This window comes from Triturus cristatus, chromosome 6 (assembly GCF_964204655.1).
Source record: "Triturus cristatus chromosome 6, aTriCri1.1, whole genome shotgun sequence".
Classification (NCBI taxonomy): Eukaryota; Metazoa; Chordata; class Amphibia; order Caudata; family Salamandridae; genus Triturus; species Triturus cristatus.
The window spans coordinates 321,005,915-321,023,643 of NC_140589.1; the positions used below are offsets into that span (position 1 = coordinate 321,005,915).

A 17,729-nucleotide genomic window follows, 5' to 3' on the forward strand; every position below is an offset into this window, starting at 1 on the left:
CAGTCATGAAAGAGTGATACCATTTTCTACAGAACACGCAGCAAGGCAAATCTAGAGGCTGCCATGGAAATGAGTTATCACATCGTTTTTCATTCCAATAGCTAACTGTGCACTCAAATGCAACAGGACTGCACCAAACATATTTAAATTTATATATGTGCGGAGTCAAAAACTGCTGCCGTACATTTTCTCTTATTTAAAAATTATAATTCTATTCATGTGTCAGCCTCATTACAATTCAGATGAAAAGAGCAGAATACATTTCTGTTGTATTTCTGTTGTAATGCCAGGTGCTCTAATCGCATTGCGCTGAATACATTTTCTTTAAGATTTGTCTTATTAAAGTGTTCTCGCTCCGTAGTATTTCTCGTCTGATTGTGGTGGCATGAAGAGGGAGCTGTAGCTCTTCCAAGGCACAGCTCTGCCTCAGCTGCATCTTCCAGCTGCACTTGGCGAGCTCTAAGCCCAGGGCTTTAAGTGGGCCGGGTCTCACCGGTGCTGAGCACCGGCAGTTTTTTAAATTGGACCTCGAAACGGGTCTCTATCGGCTCTGTTTTGTGCCCTGGTCTTTGTTTCCGGACTGCAGTGACAGCAGGCACATCCTGCGCGCGTGCTCACACTGCTCACTTCTCACTAGTGGAGAAGATACGGCATGACATCATGTCAGGTGAGCCTTATAGGGGAAGGGAAACCCTTTAAAGAGAGTCATTTTCTCTCTGGATTTCCCTTCTCGCTTTGAAACTCAGGAGCAGCAAAATTGTCGTGGTGTCACCAGGGCTGTAAGTGGAAGTTTTTTCAATATTGTATACAAGCCATAATTGCTGCCTATTTATCTTATGCAACTAACAACCATTGGCAAAGCCAATAGTCCTGGCTTGTTTTAGGTGTAATGTTACTTGTATTATATATCTGGATGCAATGACAGAAACAGCAAAATACAAATCGGGCGGCACACTATGCTAAGCACCGATTTTTAGCTTATGTGTTTTTAAGCCACGCCCTTAATAATGTCGTCCACGCCCCTTTGAGAGACCCCCCCAGTTTTTTCATTCCGCTTAAAGCCTTTCTTTCCCCTTCTCTGTCTGAATTCTTTTGATGCTGCGTCGGATACCTTTAAATGCATCTTTTTAAGTGAAAATAATCAGTGCAAATATGCGATGCGCTGCCATCCCCGGCTTGATTATCAATTGATGGCTCACCCTTGGAAGTGCGGGCGCCCATAGACCATCCTCGTGCGCCTGTGTTCTCCACTGCACGGCAGGCGCGCGGGGCGCTGTGTGAGTCTCGTACTTGAAAGGTTTTGATAGACAACCTGCGCGCTAACAACTTCCTTTCAAAGAGCTCTTCTTGCATCTGGTTTCAAAAGGTAGCTTCGTCAATTAGGTTTGAATGAACAAATCTTAATGAAGTTTTCTCAGAATGAAACCCTTTTTGCACTGCTAACTCAAATATTAGCATTCCGCTGTCAGCGTTTCGATATGCCTTGTTCTTGTAATTAGGCATTATGGGGCATATGTATCATAATGTGTTTTCGATTCTCAAATAGGGATTATTAGCGAATCGCAATTTGAGAATCGCAAAACGAGGTGCAAATAAAAAATCACAAATATTTTGTGATTCCTTAGCAATCCTTAATTGCGACTCGCAAATTGTGAGTCACAATTAAGGAATGGATTCCCATTCATTCCTATGGGCCTATTAGGTACTTGCAAATTGCGAATGCAATTTCAAGTGTGCAATGGTGTCAAAAAGACACCCTGTTGCACCCCTGAAATATGTATGTGTGCACATGAGGCGCACATACATGCCCTAAGGGCATGTATGTACGCCACATAGCACTTTGAAAAATGCTAAAAAGCGCATTTAAAAAAAACCCCGCAAATTACCACCAACTTGAAGTTGGTGGTAATTTGAGATTTCTTAAGGAGAAATCGCACAACTTGGGTGCTTCCTGCATTGCATATAAGGAATCGCAATTTGCGATTCCTTAAATGCATTCGCAAAATATGGAATCGCAAATTTTGCAATTCCCTATTATGCAAGGGCCTTTTGGGATGATACATCCCAAAAGGCTTTTTCCAATTCGCAAATGAGCCGATTCTGAGAATCGGCCCGTTTGCGAACGGGAAATGGGCTTCATACATATGCTTCAATGATTCTAGATTCTTCTAGCATGATTAGCAGAAGCATTCCCGTTGAAAAAGGTCAGCAATCAAATTGTGGAAGTGCTAAAATTAACCAGCCAGGCATCACTCGACAGACATTGGCCCCAGCCCTAGTGTTCACAACAGGGATCCGTGTTTTCTCTCCCAATGGTACGAACCTGATTGATTTGTAAACAATGATGAGTTGAGTCAGATTCACGTGTACTGCATCCTATGATAATCTTAAAAAGATCGCTACTGCAAGTGCACTGACTTACGGATCTATCCTACTGACTAAGCTTAAGTGTGATTTAGGTGTGTACATTTTGTTACTATTGGAAACCTAACAGTAAAAGGCCATCTGACGTGGTGGCCTGACAAAATACATTTAATGTAAAGGTATTGGGATATTATACTAATGTTGCTGTTATAACTCACATTGTATCTACTAATTTAACTTTTAAAAAAAGTGCTAATTTTGCAGAAGTTTCATTAAAACTAAACACGAAAGAATTGCCCATTTGCATACTCATGAAAGGAGGGCAAATAGCACGTTCCATATTTAGAAAATCGATTCAATATATGTGTGCATATAGTAATTAGATGCATGCAAAGTGGACAATGGCGTGTAGGGTGCATACAATCCGATGTGAAATAGCTTAACTGTATTTGAGTGGGGTCATTGGCTTTCATGTAACATCTCTTTAAAAGGACAGAAACAGACATCTTTATTCTTTTACATATAAAATATGCAAGAGTCCACGAGTTGTATGCTGAAATCCTGTGATTTTTCTTTTTAATTCGCAATCTTGTAGATTTCACTCAGTCACTTTTAAGGCCATGCTGCGTCAAAACTCTGCGCCTGCTTGAAGCAGGCGTAAGGATTGATGCAGCTTGTTAGGGATAGGGCACCCCCGAGCCTTGCTGGAGCTGCGTCGCGCTCGCGACGCAACTCCAGCAATGCGCCGCCTTTCCGACGGGGGATGCGTCACGCATCTGCCCATCCGAGCGCCACGGTGCGCCGCATTGTAAATACGGTGCATCAGTGGTGGCGCACGGGTGGGCAGATGCGTCGCAACTCTTCTGGCGCATCTCTGCTGATTAGCAGAGATGCGCCAGAAGTAGTAAATCTGCCCCATGTTTTATTTATTTAATTCTTTAATAATGATTTTTAAATGGTTTATTGATACTTAGTCCCATCTCAGCTGTGTTTGACCTTGGGCATGCGCTACTGTTAGAGCAGCAGTCAGTTTAATATGTTGATACTAAGAAGACCACTGTTTGCTGTTGGTTGGAGTCTGTTAACTATGTCAATGGCGAGCTCCTGACAAGCTGACTTTGCCTTTCAATGATACACACAGTGAAATAATTACTACACACTGTGAATACTGTTTCACTTCCTGGAAATGCTCTTTACGCCCTTGTTTATTGAAACTTTGTTGGACAAGAAAACTCCTAGAAGAGGCTAGTAGCACTTGTAGGTCCTCAATTTGTGGCCATTCTTCCCAAGTTGACCTCTACGGATTTAGGACACATAGCACTCAAACAAACTCAAACGTTTTGATTCTGAGGATGCATTTTCTCCAGACACAAGAGGTTTCATAGAGAGGTTTTTTAAACAGAAGAAAAATTAGATCCTAAAATCGTATATTGGAGACATTTAAAAGTAAAGTTTTTTAAAAAACAGAGTGTACCTTTTTCCTAATGTTGTGATCATAGCTTCATAAGAACTATCGTAGCGTAGAATCGGAAGGCTGTGCCCTGATAGTGTTGATTCAACAAACTCTGACAATCCAAAATACTTCTTTGTTTCCTGATACAAATCCACTCCCTAGAACACATAGCATATTTTAATAAAATAATGTTTCATGCAATAAGGTACACACTTCTATGACTAGTAAATGCAGTCATATTTACTACCTACTACTGCAGAAATCACGTAAACAAAGTTGATGGAGCAATGTTTCTGGATGCATTAAGCGGATTATGGAACTTATTTGTGCCACACAATACTTTATTGATGACAAAATTAACCATCGCACACTTACACACAGACATATACAATTTGTGGATGATCAGTCAAGAGTGAACAAAGATTTTGGTCAGAATTCTAAAAAATGTATTCCCCATGCAACCAAGAATGAATCTTAATGGCTAGTAAGCAAACTTTAGCTTTCATTGTCTCTGGGGTATCACCACCTGAGACCGTACATTACAGACACCACAAGTTTCACTCTTGTCTGGTTAAAATATATATTAACCCATAGTTCTACTTGAAAACGAGTAATGACCAGAACAGTCCTGATGCTTGCCTGCAATTCAACCTACAGATATGCTTATTTTGTGAAGGCACAAATCAAATTCTGGGGCCATCTCCCCTTTATGTCAAAGGCCGTTTAGAAACCACACAATCCCCTTCTGACTTTAGAAGTGTCTACTATCAGTTCTAACAAGCATTTGCAATGCAATAGGTCTCGCATTTACGAGAGTTTGAGCTATTAGCATTGTAAATAACAATGCCTTTTATTTATGTGTTGTTTTTAAAACATATAAATAAAAGGCATTGCATTGTCATCTACAATGCCAATAGCTTAAACTCTCGCAAATGCGAGACCTATTGCATTGCAAATGTGTTCGGCGCCCGGCTATACATTTTTTTTAAAAGCGTTAGGAGAGAGCATGTCCTGCTATTTGAGAAAATAGTGCTTGGAGGCTGTAATTAAAGCCTACTGGGTAACAGCACATTTAACAGGGGGTGTCAACCATGGGAGGTTCCAAAATGAGACAAGGCGGTACTAAGGAGGGACTACTAAGCCTATTGACCAATTAACTGCCACCGTTTACAGTGGACAATGACATAAGCCAATGGAAAATATGGACGGAAAGTGGGTGGAGCTTCAAGTCCCTACCTGAATACAGCATGCCTCGCAGAGCAGTGCATGCGCTGCTCAGGCTCGACCTAAAAAGGGAAGTAACCTGTGTAACCAAGAGGCAATAGTGTAATAGTCCCTGGGAAACTAGTCGACAGTACTACGCATTGGTATTATTCTGTATGGACTGACTACCACAGGACCCACATGATAGAACTTGTAAATGTGTTGTTTCCTACCAGTACTTCATATATTTCAGTCATTCAAAAATGACTTGCATAATATCAGAGGACTCATTAAACTTAATAAACTTTTATAATAGGGACAACTAAGTATCTTTAGTTTATTGGCGACTTCAAGGAAACATGAGGGCTCTTTCTTAAAATGTGCTTTGAAAAGTGCAAGTCCCCATGAAAGAACGGTTAGCCATTATGGTTTTTCTTTACTTTTTAGAGAATGTCACTGGATAGAACTAGGCCATTTACTCATATTCAGTAAGCTCTTGCATTGTAATTTATTTACTCAAGAGGGAGACTTTTACCAATGAAGTTGATGACCCATCAATTTTTTGGGGGGTTATTCCTGGACACTTTATAAGAGTCAGAGTGCAATTCCATCGTCCTTTAGTCCAGTGAAAAAACTACTGCAATCTGAGCCCGGTGATCGGATGTATCTAAATGGAAATAGTTTTGTGTTTCTGGCATCTCATTTGCATTAGAGGCACGTACACCCGCCAGAGGTATCTCTGAATTGCTGATCTGTCACAAGATCCCAACTTAAAAAAGCGTATAAATATATTCCAGTCTGCACCCGCCTAATAGAAATTATGAACTTGAGGCACTATGGCCTTCTGGCATCATGCACAGTCGATTGGAAAAGAAATGTCTCGGAAACAATAGGGCCAAATCTTTTAGTTGACTTCTGGCTCCCGAGAGAATATCCCTTTCAGACTTCTCCACATATTCACAGGATGCCTGCCATTCTGATAGTACCTGTGGGTTCTAAATATTATTGTGCTTATATATCAAAAGTAATAAAAAAATAAAAAACTGGAAGTGGCCATAAACTTCAACAGCTCAATGCACTTTAAGAAACTCAAACTGTACCTCTTTTGAGCATTAGTATTTTACTGATAAGCAGTGCCATCACAACTTGGTTTTTGCATCCACAGTAAATCAAGATTAGCACTGAAAGTCAACAAACAGCTATTTACATCAAAAAAGCCATTGGTGGGTACTATATGGACTATCAGTAAACTTCACTGCGCACGATTTTGGTTTATGGACGTAATGTCTTTAATTGCGTTAAATACCAGATAATTTCCTCAAATAGAGTTAATACTTGTGAGAAGTTGGCCTGATATGTAGTGCTCACTATTCTAGTGATCACTGTGTATCATTCCAAACGACCCTTATTGATGATTGGTTGTAAGTCAACCTTTTAGACCAGCTATCCTAGTAGCGTGGATACGAGCAGTCTTAGGCTAAACTCTAGAGGGCGTGTTAAGCCAGCTGTTTACCATCACATATACCCCTTGAACACCAAGTGAAAGGACACCACACAAGTTGTTATGAAAATAAAAGGGTATTTATTTATAACAAGACTACCCTGGCTCTTTATGAGTCAGGGAGCTAAGCACACTACAAAACTCTTAGGAAAATACTTCAGTTGCACAATTTACACAAATGCCCGAGGGGCACGAGAAACCATCTACACTAACAGTGAAATGCGAATGGTTAGAGTCTGGAGGTACTGATTCCGGAGGGTTCCGATCAGTGGGACTAAACAAAAAAGGAACTGGACACTTGTAGAGCGAACCTGCGATGGAGCACCGAGATGCTCGATTTACCTAGCCCGGAGGCTGCGGCTGCGTGAAGTTCGTCAAGATGTCGGGAGTCCTCGTGTAGTCTCAGGAGCCTGAAAGAAGAAGTTGCTGGCAGGCGACCAGTGACGATGTTCAGAGCGATCCAAGCCTGGATCGGTGATGAAGGAAAACCTGAAAGCAGAGGGGACTCAGTTCTCAACCGCTAGCCAGCGATCGGGTGGGTACCAGGAGGGTACCGGCTGGAGTCACCTCGACCAGGTGAGTGGGGGACGTCGGACTCGGCTGTTCCTCGGACCAGGAGGCGCGGCGGCGACCAGGATGGAGGGCGAGCTGTCCCACGAAGGTGTCTGCTGTCGATGATGCTGGGCCCAGGAAGGGGCAGCGGATCTTGGCAGTGGCCACCCACGCGGGGGAGTCCAGATGGCGTCGGGAGTGGACCAGGAGGGTCCGGGGTACTCCTCTGTTGAAGGGGAGCAAGTGCCAGTCTGGAGCAACCAGACTAGTGATGAAAAATAATCTTGGAGCGTCGTGAAGAGGGCCACAAGCCGGACGGCAAGTGGTCGGACAACGCGGTGAACAGCAAGGAGCGGAAGGGCCCCCCACGCAGATCTCGCGGATGCTGGGGAGACAGACTTCGATGCTGGAGCTGCTCAGGGTTTAGGGCTTCTCAAACCCTAGGTGCACTCACTCGAGGGTCCCTCGGTGGGCGTGCTAGATAAGCGTCGTGCAGGTTCTGAAGATAGCCGGTCCCGCAGGTCTCGTCACACCTACGGCTCTCAGCTGGGCTGATGAGGGAGGTAAAAGGTCAGAGATGGCAGGGAACTCGGGTCTCGTCGAGCTGGGCAGTCTTGATCCGTAGGAGAGACTTACAGCAAACCGCAAGCGCTTAGTTGGTGCCTGCTGGAGCAGGGTGGCTACTCCTTAGCCACAAGGGAGAGTCTTCAGAAATAGTCAAGAGTTCCTTTCGTGGAAAGTGGTTCGTGATTCGGAGGTATCCGATTATCTGATTATCCAAATTGGGAAGGGGACTCGCTCCTACCTTTATTCTAAGAAAAAGGGGTTGGCCCGTGACTAGGTTCTACCTATGGGTGGAGCCAGGAGGGGGGTGGTTACACCCCTATCCTTTGTCCGGCTTCGCACCAGCTCAGGGGCTGGTGTGCCCCCGAAACTGGTTTGAGCCGGGCTATGCACAGTGAGCACCGGGGTGCCACCGGCAATCACCTTCCTTTCAGCCCTGCCTACCTGGGATACACAACCCTGTCTGGGACGGTGCTAACACCGCCCTCGACAGGAAACCCTTTGTCCAAACTCCCTTCGCTGGAAGGTCCCCCAGCAGCAGGAGGTCAGACTTGTGTCTGGTGGCAGCATCCATTTTGTGATGCTAAGGCTTGAGTCAACTTTAACCGGGGTTCAGGGTTACTTCCATGTCGTGCCCCTCTAGAAGGGGGGAATGCTAACCCCGTCGCCAGAACTAGCGAGGGGTTCGTATTCCAATTCGTATGACACCTTACGCGACATGTGTAGGTGATGCGATGCCAAAGTTAGCAAATAGTTGGCCCGCGTCACCATGGAACGGCTATTAGGACTTGGTTCCGCAAGCCGTCGACGGGCTCGGCTCGCGCCAGAGCACCATCCCACATGACTCCCCGCACTCTGCCTTCAGGATTGATAAGGCCTGCCATAGGAGTGACTGATAGGAATCCATGTGTCCATTTTAGGGTTAGGTGTAGGAATACTACACCTACAGCAACGGGTGATTACACCACGTGGCCCCAGCTGTCGTGCAGCCAGTTGTGTCAGATTTGGGCGGCCATTCCAGGAGTGGCATAATACATGCTGCAGCCCCTGGTAGGCCCTGGGGACACCGATGCCCTGGATACCTGTGGTATGCTGAGACAGGGACTGACAAGGCGGCCCAGTTCCAATTAGTGGATGCACCTAACGTACATGTGTGTTAATTTCGAGAGAGAACAGCTAGGCTGTGGGTCTGATTGGCAGGCCCACAGCCGGAGAAAGTCGTAAACCAATGAAGCAAAAGCAAAAAATCTGGGTGATCATAGGATTGCAGACCCTACTCTCCTACATGACCCCCCCCAAACTTTGGGACAATAAGCTAACCTTGACCAGGTGAGTCTTCTTGCTCTAAGTGGAAATACCTGGAGAGCCCATCTGCATTGCCATGATCAGTGCCAGGTCTATGCTCCACTGTGAAGTCCATCCCCTGTAGGGAAATGGACCACCTAAGTAGTTTGGGGTTTTCACCCTTCATTTGATTTAGCCACAAGAGGGGCTTATGGTCGGTCTGAATCTTGAAGTGAGTGCCAAACAAGTATGGCCTCAACTTCTTCAGGGCCCAAACCACAGCAAAGGCCTCCCTCTCAATAGCTGACCAATTCTTCTCTCTGGGGGTCAGCCTCCTGCTAATAAAAGCTATGGGCTGGTCATGACCATCAAAATTCAGTTGCGATAGAACAGCTCCCACACCCAGCTCCGAAGCGTCTGTTTGGACAATGAATGGTTTGGAGTAGTCTGGACTCTTTAGGATAGGTGCTGTGCACATGGCCTGCTTTAGGTCATCGAATGCCTTCTGACAGCTTGCTGTCCACTGAACTTTTTTTGGCATCTTTTTACTTGTCAGGTCGTTTAGCGGGGTCACAATGGATCCATAATTTCTGACAAATTTCCGGTAATAACCAGTCAGGCCCAAGAAAGCTCGAACCTGAGTCTGGGTGGTTGGAGGAGCCCAGTCCTGTATGGCCTGTATTTTGCTCTCCAACGGTTGAACCTGACCCCCTCCTACAAGGTGGCCCAGGTATACAACCTGTGTCTGCCCTATCTGGCACTTGGTGGCCTTGATAGTGAGGCCTGCCTTCTGCAGGGCCTCTAACACTTTCCTCAGGTGGACCAGGTGATCCTCCCAGGTGGAGCTAAAGACAGCGATATCGTCCAGATACGCCGCACAGAAGTCGTCCAACCCAGTGAGAACTTGATTCACCAGCCTTTGGAAGGTGGCAGGTGCATTTTTCAAACCAAAGGGCATTACCACGAACTGATAATGCCCACCCGGGGTAGAAAATGCGGTTTTGGGCTTGGCCTCCTCAGCTAACCTGATTTGCCAATACCCAGCTGTCAGGTCAAACGTACTTAAGTAGTTGGCCGAGGCCAACCGGTCGATAAGTTCGTCTGCTCTTGGTATCGGGTGGGCGTCAGTCTTAGTGACTGCATTGAGACCTCTGTAGTCCACGCAGAACCTCATCTCTTTCTTACCGCCCTGGGTGTGAGGTTTCGGCACGAGCACTACGGGACTAGCCCAGGGGCTGTCCGAGGGTTCAATGACTCCCAGCTCCAACATTTTCTGCACCTCTGTCTTGATGCAGTCTCTGACGTGATCAGGTTGCCGATAGATTTTACTCTTTACGGGTAGACTGTCCCCAGTGTCGACCTCGTGGGTACACCAATTGGTCTGACTGGGTGTCAGAGAGAACATATGTCGAAAGGATTGAAGAACCTGTTTGCAATCCTTTTGTTGATGTCCAGAGAGGCTGCCACAAAAGACAACACCATCTACTGACCCATCGTCAGGGTTCTGAGAGAGCAGGTCCGGGAGAGGGTCACTCTCCTCCTCCTGTCCCTCATCTGTGGCCATGAGCAAGCCCATGCCCTCCCTGTCGACATATGCCTTGAGCCGGTTTACATGGAGCACCCTGTGGGGGCTCCGGGGAGTTCCCAGGTCTACCAGGTAGGTGACCTCTCCCTTTTGCTCAATGATCGTGTGGGGCCCAGACCATTTGTCTTTGAGTGCTGCTGGGGCCACTGGCTCCAGCACCCACACCTTCTGTCCAGGCTGGTACACAGTCAGGACAGCCTTTTGGTCGTGCCAAGCTTTCTGTAATTCTTGGCTCGCCTCAAGGTTTTTAGACGCCTTTTCCATGTACTCCGCCATCCGCGAGCGGAGACCAAGCACATAGTCCACAATGTTTGATGCCGGCTTTCTGAGAGGTCTCTCCCATCCTTCCTTTACCAAACAAAGGGGTCCCCTTACAGGATGTCCGAACAGAAGCTCGAAAGGGCTGTAGCCAACCCCCTTCTGCGGGACCTCTCTGTAGGCGAACAAGAGGCAGGGTATCAGGACATCCCATCTCCGCCGAAGCTTTTCAGGTAGTCCGTGAATCATCCCTTTTAGGGTCCGGTTGAATCTCTCAACCAGCCCATTGCATTGTGGGTGATAGGGTGTGGTGAACTTGTAGTTGACACCACATTCCTTCCACATAGCAGTCAGATATCCCGACATGAAGTTTGCACCTCTGTCTGAGACGACCTCCTTAGGGAAGCCCACTCTGGAGAACACTCCAAGTAGGGCCCGTGCCACCACAGGTGCTGTAGTGGTCCTAAGGGGAATAGCTTCAGGATACCTGGTGGCGTGGTCCACCACCACCAGTATAAACTTGTGCCCTGATGCTGTCTGGGGTTCCATTGGTCCGACAATGTCGATCCCCACTCGCTCGAAGGGTACCCCCACCACTGGTAGTGGTATCAGGGGGGCCTTTGTCGTGCCACCTGACTTACCACTGGCTTGGCAAGTGACACAGGAGCGGCAAAACTCCTTCGTATCCTCGGACATGTGGGGCCAGTGAAAGTGTGGGACAATTCTGTCCCAAGTCTTATTCTGGCCTAAGTGACCTGCAAGGGGAATCTCGTGGGCCAAGGTGAGAAGGAAACCTCTCAGAGACAAGGGGATGACCAGCCTCCTGGTCGCACCAGGTTTGGGGTCTCTTGCCTCAGAGTACAGGAGTCCATCGTCCCAGTACACTTTGTGGGTACCTGTGGCGTTCCCTGCAGCCTCAGCAGCAGCCTGCTGTCTGAGGGGTTCAAGTGAGGGGCAGTCTAACTGTGCCTTCCCCAGGTCTTCCCTGGAGGGTCCCCCTGAGCCCAGAAACTCAACCTGACCAGGTTCAAGCTCTTGCGGCTCAGTTTCCCTCAGTTCCTTAAGGTCAGCCTCCTCGGAGACTTGATCCACGACCTGGGGCAAGGGGGAAGGCGAAGCCTTACCCTTACTGCTCCTTTTCTTGGAAGGTGTCTGGTCCGTTCTTCCAGGATCCAGCACCTGTTCAGTGGGGCATCTTTTGGCCTGTGACCTGGTCACAGCAAGGACATGTGCTGGCAAGCCTAACATCTCCATGTGAGTCCTCTGCTCCACTTCTGACCATTGTGACGTTTCCAAATCATTGCCCAACAGACATTCTACGGGGAGGTCTGAACTAACCACAACCTTTTTCGGGCCACTTACCCCTCCCCAGGAGAAATCAACAACTGCCATACTGTGATTGGTAGTGACGTTGCTGGCATTGGTCACTAGGTAACTGGTACCTAGCATGATCTGTCCAGGGTCCACGAAGTTAGGCGTCACCATGGTGACACTGGCACACGTGTCCCTGTAGGCCTGAGCCACTTTTCCATTGATCAAAGGTGTCTGTCTGTATTTGCCCAAAGTATTGGGACTGGCATCAGGGGACATATCCATATCCCCTGTACAGACAAGGACGGCCTGAGTGAGCGTGCCGACTAAGTCGTCACTCCCCTCGGTTCCCAAGGTTAACCCAACTAATGCCTTGGGAGGCGCACTACCACTGCTGACTGTACTAGGGGGCGCAGGTGCCTTAGGGGCTGCAGTGGTAGGAGTTTGCCCTCCTTTCTTGGTGCACTCACTAAACCAGTGAGTCTTACTTTTACAGTACTGGCACCACCTTTTTGACTGGCCTTCTTGAGTCTTCTTCTTCTGTGAAGCCTGACCCCCACCCTCTTTGGTTTGTTGGGGACCTGTCGAAGACTTCTGGTCACTTTGTTCGTTCTTGTTACCCTTTTGGTCTGCTTTCTTCTGACCACCCTGGTTCTGATTCTGGTTCTGCTTGACCCTTGTTCTGACCCATCTGTCTGCCTTCTTTCCCAATTCTTGGGGAGAGGTCAGATCCGAGTCGACAAGGTGCTGATGCAACAATTGGTTCTGACAGTTGTTTAAAATCTGTTCTCGCATGATACGATTGTACAATCCTGTGTAATCAGTAACCTTGCTACCCAGCAACCAGCCTTCCAAAGCCTTAGTGGCACAATCAACAAAGTCAGTCCAATCCTGAGACTGAATTTTCTGGGTGTCCCGGAACAGCACCCGGTACTGTTCCGTGGTTAAGCCGAACCCATCAATCAGTGTGTTCTTCAGGACTTGGTAGTTGTTAGCATCCTCAGCTCTAGTAGTGAGGAGCTTGTCCCTTCCTTTACCTTCAAAGGAAAGCCACAGTACAGCTGCCCACTGACTTGGGGGGACGCACTGGACAGTGCAGGCCCTCTCCAAAGCAGTTATCCACTTGTGGATGTCGTCCCCTTGTTTAAAGGGGGGCACTATTTTACTCAGGTGTCTAGTGTCTATACCCCTGTCTTTCTCTCTATTGAGACTGCTGCCACCAGTGGGATCTAACCCACTTAATTTCTGCTCTCGGGCCAGGGCAAGTCTTTCTTTGGCGAGGGCAAGTTCTTCCCGCTCGATCCTCAGATTGACTTCCCGCATCTTCGCTTCATGCTCCCTCCTCTGAGGGGAAGTCATTCCTCTCTGAGAGGATGCCTGAGAGACATGTGTATGAACCGATCTGCCGGAGCCTCTGGAGAGAGACCTAGCTCGTCCGTTCCCAAGGTTAAGCCTGCTTGAGCGTGGGCCCGGGGCTCCCCCAGTTCCATTCTCATGCCTGCTTAAGTTGGTCCTTGTAAGCCTGCCGACTACCGCTGGACCTTTGTCTGCCTCGTCTCCCGATAACTCGTCCTCGTCCTCCTCCTCTGTGTGGAGGTCGAGGTCGGGGTCACCGAGGGTTCCCTCTAAGGGAGGCATGTTCCCATCTGCACTGGGGGGACCTGTGTTAGAGGACCTCCTAGCATCGTACGCCTCTAAGAGACCTATCAGAATTGCGATGGTAGGGTTAGAACCCTGGTTTAGCTTCCTGGAGGCACATAGTTGTCGCATCTCCTTGAAGCTAAGGGTTGCATATCGTGACACGACCTGTGGAGGGTCACTGACCACTAAGGGAGTCTGCGAGGACTCTCCGTGGACCGACATGCTTGTCTAGTGCGGTGTAAGTGTTGCACCTACCTACACTATGTGTTTACCTACTGATCCCTTGCTAGGAGTTGTAGTCAGGGTGTGCTAAGCCCTGTTACACTACAACAGCCGGTTCAGTAGAACTCGGAGTATTCTAAGTTAAGTTATATGTACCTGGGTACTTATGTGATCTTTCACTGCGATATTCTTAGGATACGTGTGTGGTAAAACAACAGCAAGCTCAAATCCCAACCGCTGCTCACCAATGTGAGAAGTTGGCCTGATATGTAGTGCTCACTATTCTAGTGATCACTGTGTATCATTCCAAACGACCCTTATTGATGATTGGTTGTAAGTCAACCTTTTAGACCAGCTATCCTAGTAGCGTGGATACGAGCAGTCTTAGGCTAAACTCTAGAGGGCGTGTTAAGCCAGCTGTTTACCATCACATATACCCCTTGAACACCAAGTGAAAGGACACCACACAAGTTGTTATGAAAATAAAAGGGTATTTATTTATAACAAGACTACCCTGGCTCTTTATGAGTCAGGGAGCTAAGCACACTACAAAACTCTTAGGAAAATACTTCAGTTGCACAATTTACACAAATGCCCGAGGGGCACGAGAAACCATCTACACTAACAGTGAAATGCGAATGGTTAGAGTCTGGAGGTACTGATTCCGGAGGGTTCCGATCAGTGGGACTAAACAAAAAAGGAACTGGACACTTGTAGAGCGAACCTGCGATGGAGCACCGAGATGCTCGATTTACCTAGCCCGGAGGCTGCGGCTGCGTGAAGTTCGTCAAGATGTCGGGAGTCCTCGTGTAGTCTCAGGAGCCTGAAAGAAGAAGTTGCTGGCAGGCGACCAGTGACGATGTTCAGAGCGATCCAAGCCTGGATCGGTGATGAAGGAAAACCTGAAAGCAGAGGGGACTCAGTTCTCAACCGCTAGCCAGCGATCGGGTGGGTACCAGGAGGGTACCGGCTGGAGTCACCTCGACCAGGTGAGTGGGGTACGTCGGACTCGGCTGTTCCTCGGACCAGGAGGCGCGGCGGCGACCAGGATGGAGGGCGAGCTGTCCCACGAAGGTGTCTGCTGTCGATGATGCTGGGCCCAGGAAGGGGCAGCGGATCTTGGCAGTGGCCACCCACGCGGGGGAGTCCAGATGGCGTCGGGAGTGGACCAGGAGGGTCCGGGGTACTCCTCTGTTGAAGGGGAGCAAGTGCCAGTCTGGAGCAACCAGACTAGTGATGAAAAATAATCTTGGAGCGTCGTGAAGAGGGCCACAAGCCGGACGGCAAGTGGTCGGACAACGCGGTGAACAGCAAGGAGCGGAAGGGCCCCCCACGCAGATCTCGCGGATGCTGGGGAGACAGACTTCGATGCTGGAGCTGCTCAGGGTTTAGGGCTTCTCAAACCCTGGGTGCACTCACTCGAGGGTCCCTCGGTGGGCGTGCTAGATAAGCGTCGTGCAGGTTCTGAAGATAGCCGGTCCCGCAGGTCTCGTCACACCTACGGCTCTCAGCTGGGCTGATGAGGGAGGTAAAAGGTCAGAGATGGCAGGGAACTCGGGTCTCGTCGAGCTGGGCAGTCTTGATCCGTAGGAGAGACTTACAGCAAACCGCAAGCGCTTAGTTGGTGCCTGCTGGAGCAGGGTGGCTACTCCTTAGCCACAAGGGAGAGTCTTCAGAAATAGTCAAGAGTTCCTTTCGTGGAAAGTGGTTCGTGATTCGGAGGTATCCGATTATCTGATTATCCAAATTGGGAAGGGGACTCGCTCCTACCTTTATTCTAAGAAAAAGGGGTTGGCCCGTGACTAGGTTCTACCTATGGGTGGAGCCAGGAGGGGGGTGGTTACACCCCTATCCTTTGTCCGGCTTCGCGCCAGCTCAGGGGCTGGTGTGCCCCCGAAACTGGTTTGAGCCGGGCTATGCACAGTGAGCACCGGGGTGCCACCGGCAATCACCTTCCTTTCAGCCCTGCCTACCTGGGATACACAACCCTGTCTGGGACGGTGCTAACACCGCCCTCGACAGGAAACCCTTTGTCCAAACTCCCTTCGCTGGAAGGTCCCCCAGCAGCAGGAGGTCAGACTTGTGTCTGGTGGCAGCATCCATTTTGTGATGCTAAGGCTTGAGTCAACTTTAACCGGGGTTCAGGGTTACTTCCATGTCGTGCCCCTCTAGAAGGGGGGAATGCTAACCCCGTCGCCAGAACTAGCGAGGGGTTCGTATTCCAATTCGTATGACACCTTACGCGACATGTGTAGGTGATGCGATGCCAAAGTTAGCAAATAGTTGGCCCGCGTCACCATGGAACGGCTATTAGGACTTGGTTCCGCAAGCCGTCGACGGGCTCGGCTCGCGCCAGAGCACCATCCCACATGACTCCCCGCACTCTGCCTTCAGGATTGATAAGGCCTGCCATAGGAGTGACTGATAGGAATCCATGTGTCCATTTTAGGGTTAGGTGTAGGAATACTACACCTACAGCAACGGGTGATTACACCACGTGGCCCCAGCTGTCGTGCAGCCAGTTGTGTCAGATTTGGGCGGCCATTCCAGGAGTGGCATAATACATGCTGCAGCCCCTGGTAGGCCCTGGGGACACCGATGCCCTGGATACCTGTGGTATGCTGAGACAGGGACTGACAAGGCGGCCCAGTTCCAATTAGTGGATGCACCTAACGTACATGTGTGTTAATTTCGAGAGAGAACAGCTAGGCTGTGGGTCTGATTGGCAGGCCCACAGCCGGAGAAAGTCGTAAACCAATGAAGCAAAAGCAAAAAATCTGGGTGATCATAGGATTGCAGACCCTACTCTCCTACAATACTGTCCTGTATTTCTCAGTCAGATAAGTCATATTTTTGTAGGAGGTCAAAGTCCAACGTACCACCAGCAGTTACTCGTTACCTGTCCTGGGGCGTCCGGGTTCAGAGGTGCTGGTCAGGTTGCTAGCTTTGTGTGCATTGCCAGTGGAAAGAACGGGGGAAACCTAGAAAAAGGCTGGAGAGGTGGAGTTGGAGACAAGCCCAGGAGCTCCCACTTGGAGGCTCAGGTCACAAGGGTCCTGGGAGCAAAGAGGCACAGCTGGTTTGTTGATACCAGGGCTAGGGCGCTAGGTGCAGAGTGGAAAGGTCGGCTGGGCTCTGTGCGTCCTTGGTCCGTGCAGTTGTCAGTCTCACCAGTTGAGGGTGCAGAAATCACGACAGCTGGAGCATCCTGGAAGTGGGTCACTGAGGTGCTGACGTCCCTCGATGGCTGCTCGATCTCAGAGCTGTTAGAGTCCCAACTGGACTTAAACAGGCCTTGGTTGCTGCAGGGGATTTTGTTCCCGGGTATTGGTGCTGTGAGGCTCCGGTCTGTCCTGGTGTCCTCTCACTCAGTGGGGGGACAGGTCTGACCATCAGGATCACAGGTACCTCTTCCTGGGGGGCTGCAGGGTCAGGCTGGCCAGGAATTGACAACACTGTAAACCGGAATCGGCTTCTTTGGTGCCTGTGGCCTGCAGGAGAGTAGCTCCTCTATTCCAAGGAAGATTGCTGGCAATTAGTGAAGGACTGGCTGTCTGCCAGGGTTCTTGTTAGTTGCTCAGCTGCAGGACAAGTCACTCGGTCACGATTGTCGAGACTGGGGCAGGCAGGTAGGGTTTGGGGTCAAAAGTCCACATCAGTCTTCAGTGCTCATTGTCTCACAACTCTTCTTCAATACTCAATTTAGAGGTGTTAAGGGGAGTGACAGGTTGTACCCAATGGGCTACTCATCTTTAGGTCGACTACACCCCCCATTTGGCAACTACTTCTTG

General features: G+C 48.8%; 1 protein-coding gene across 3 annotated transcripts in view; it reads right to left on the minus strand.

The window, feature by feature from the left end:
• Positions 1-17,729, minus strand: part of GREB1 (growth regulating estrogen receptor binding 1) — a 637,715-nt gene that overhangs the window by 169,368 nt on the left and 450,618 nt on the right. For all 3 annotated transcript variants that reach the window (XM_085610685.1, XM_085610682.1, XM_085610683.1), the window contains one exon: positions 3,839-3,975. In XM_085610685.1, coding sequence (XP_085466811.1) covers positions 3,839-3,975 — 137 coding nt within the window. The remainder of the gene's footprint in view (positions 1-3,838; positions 3,976-17,729) is intronic.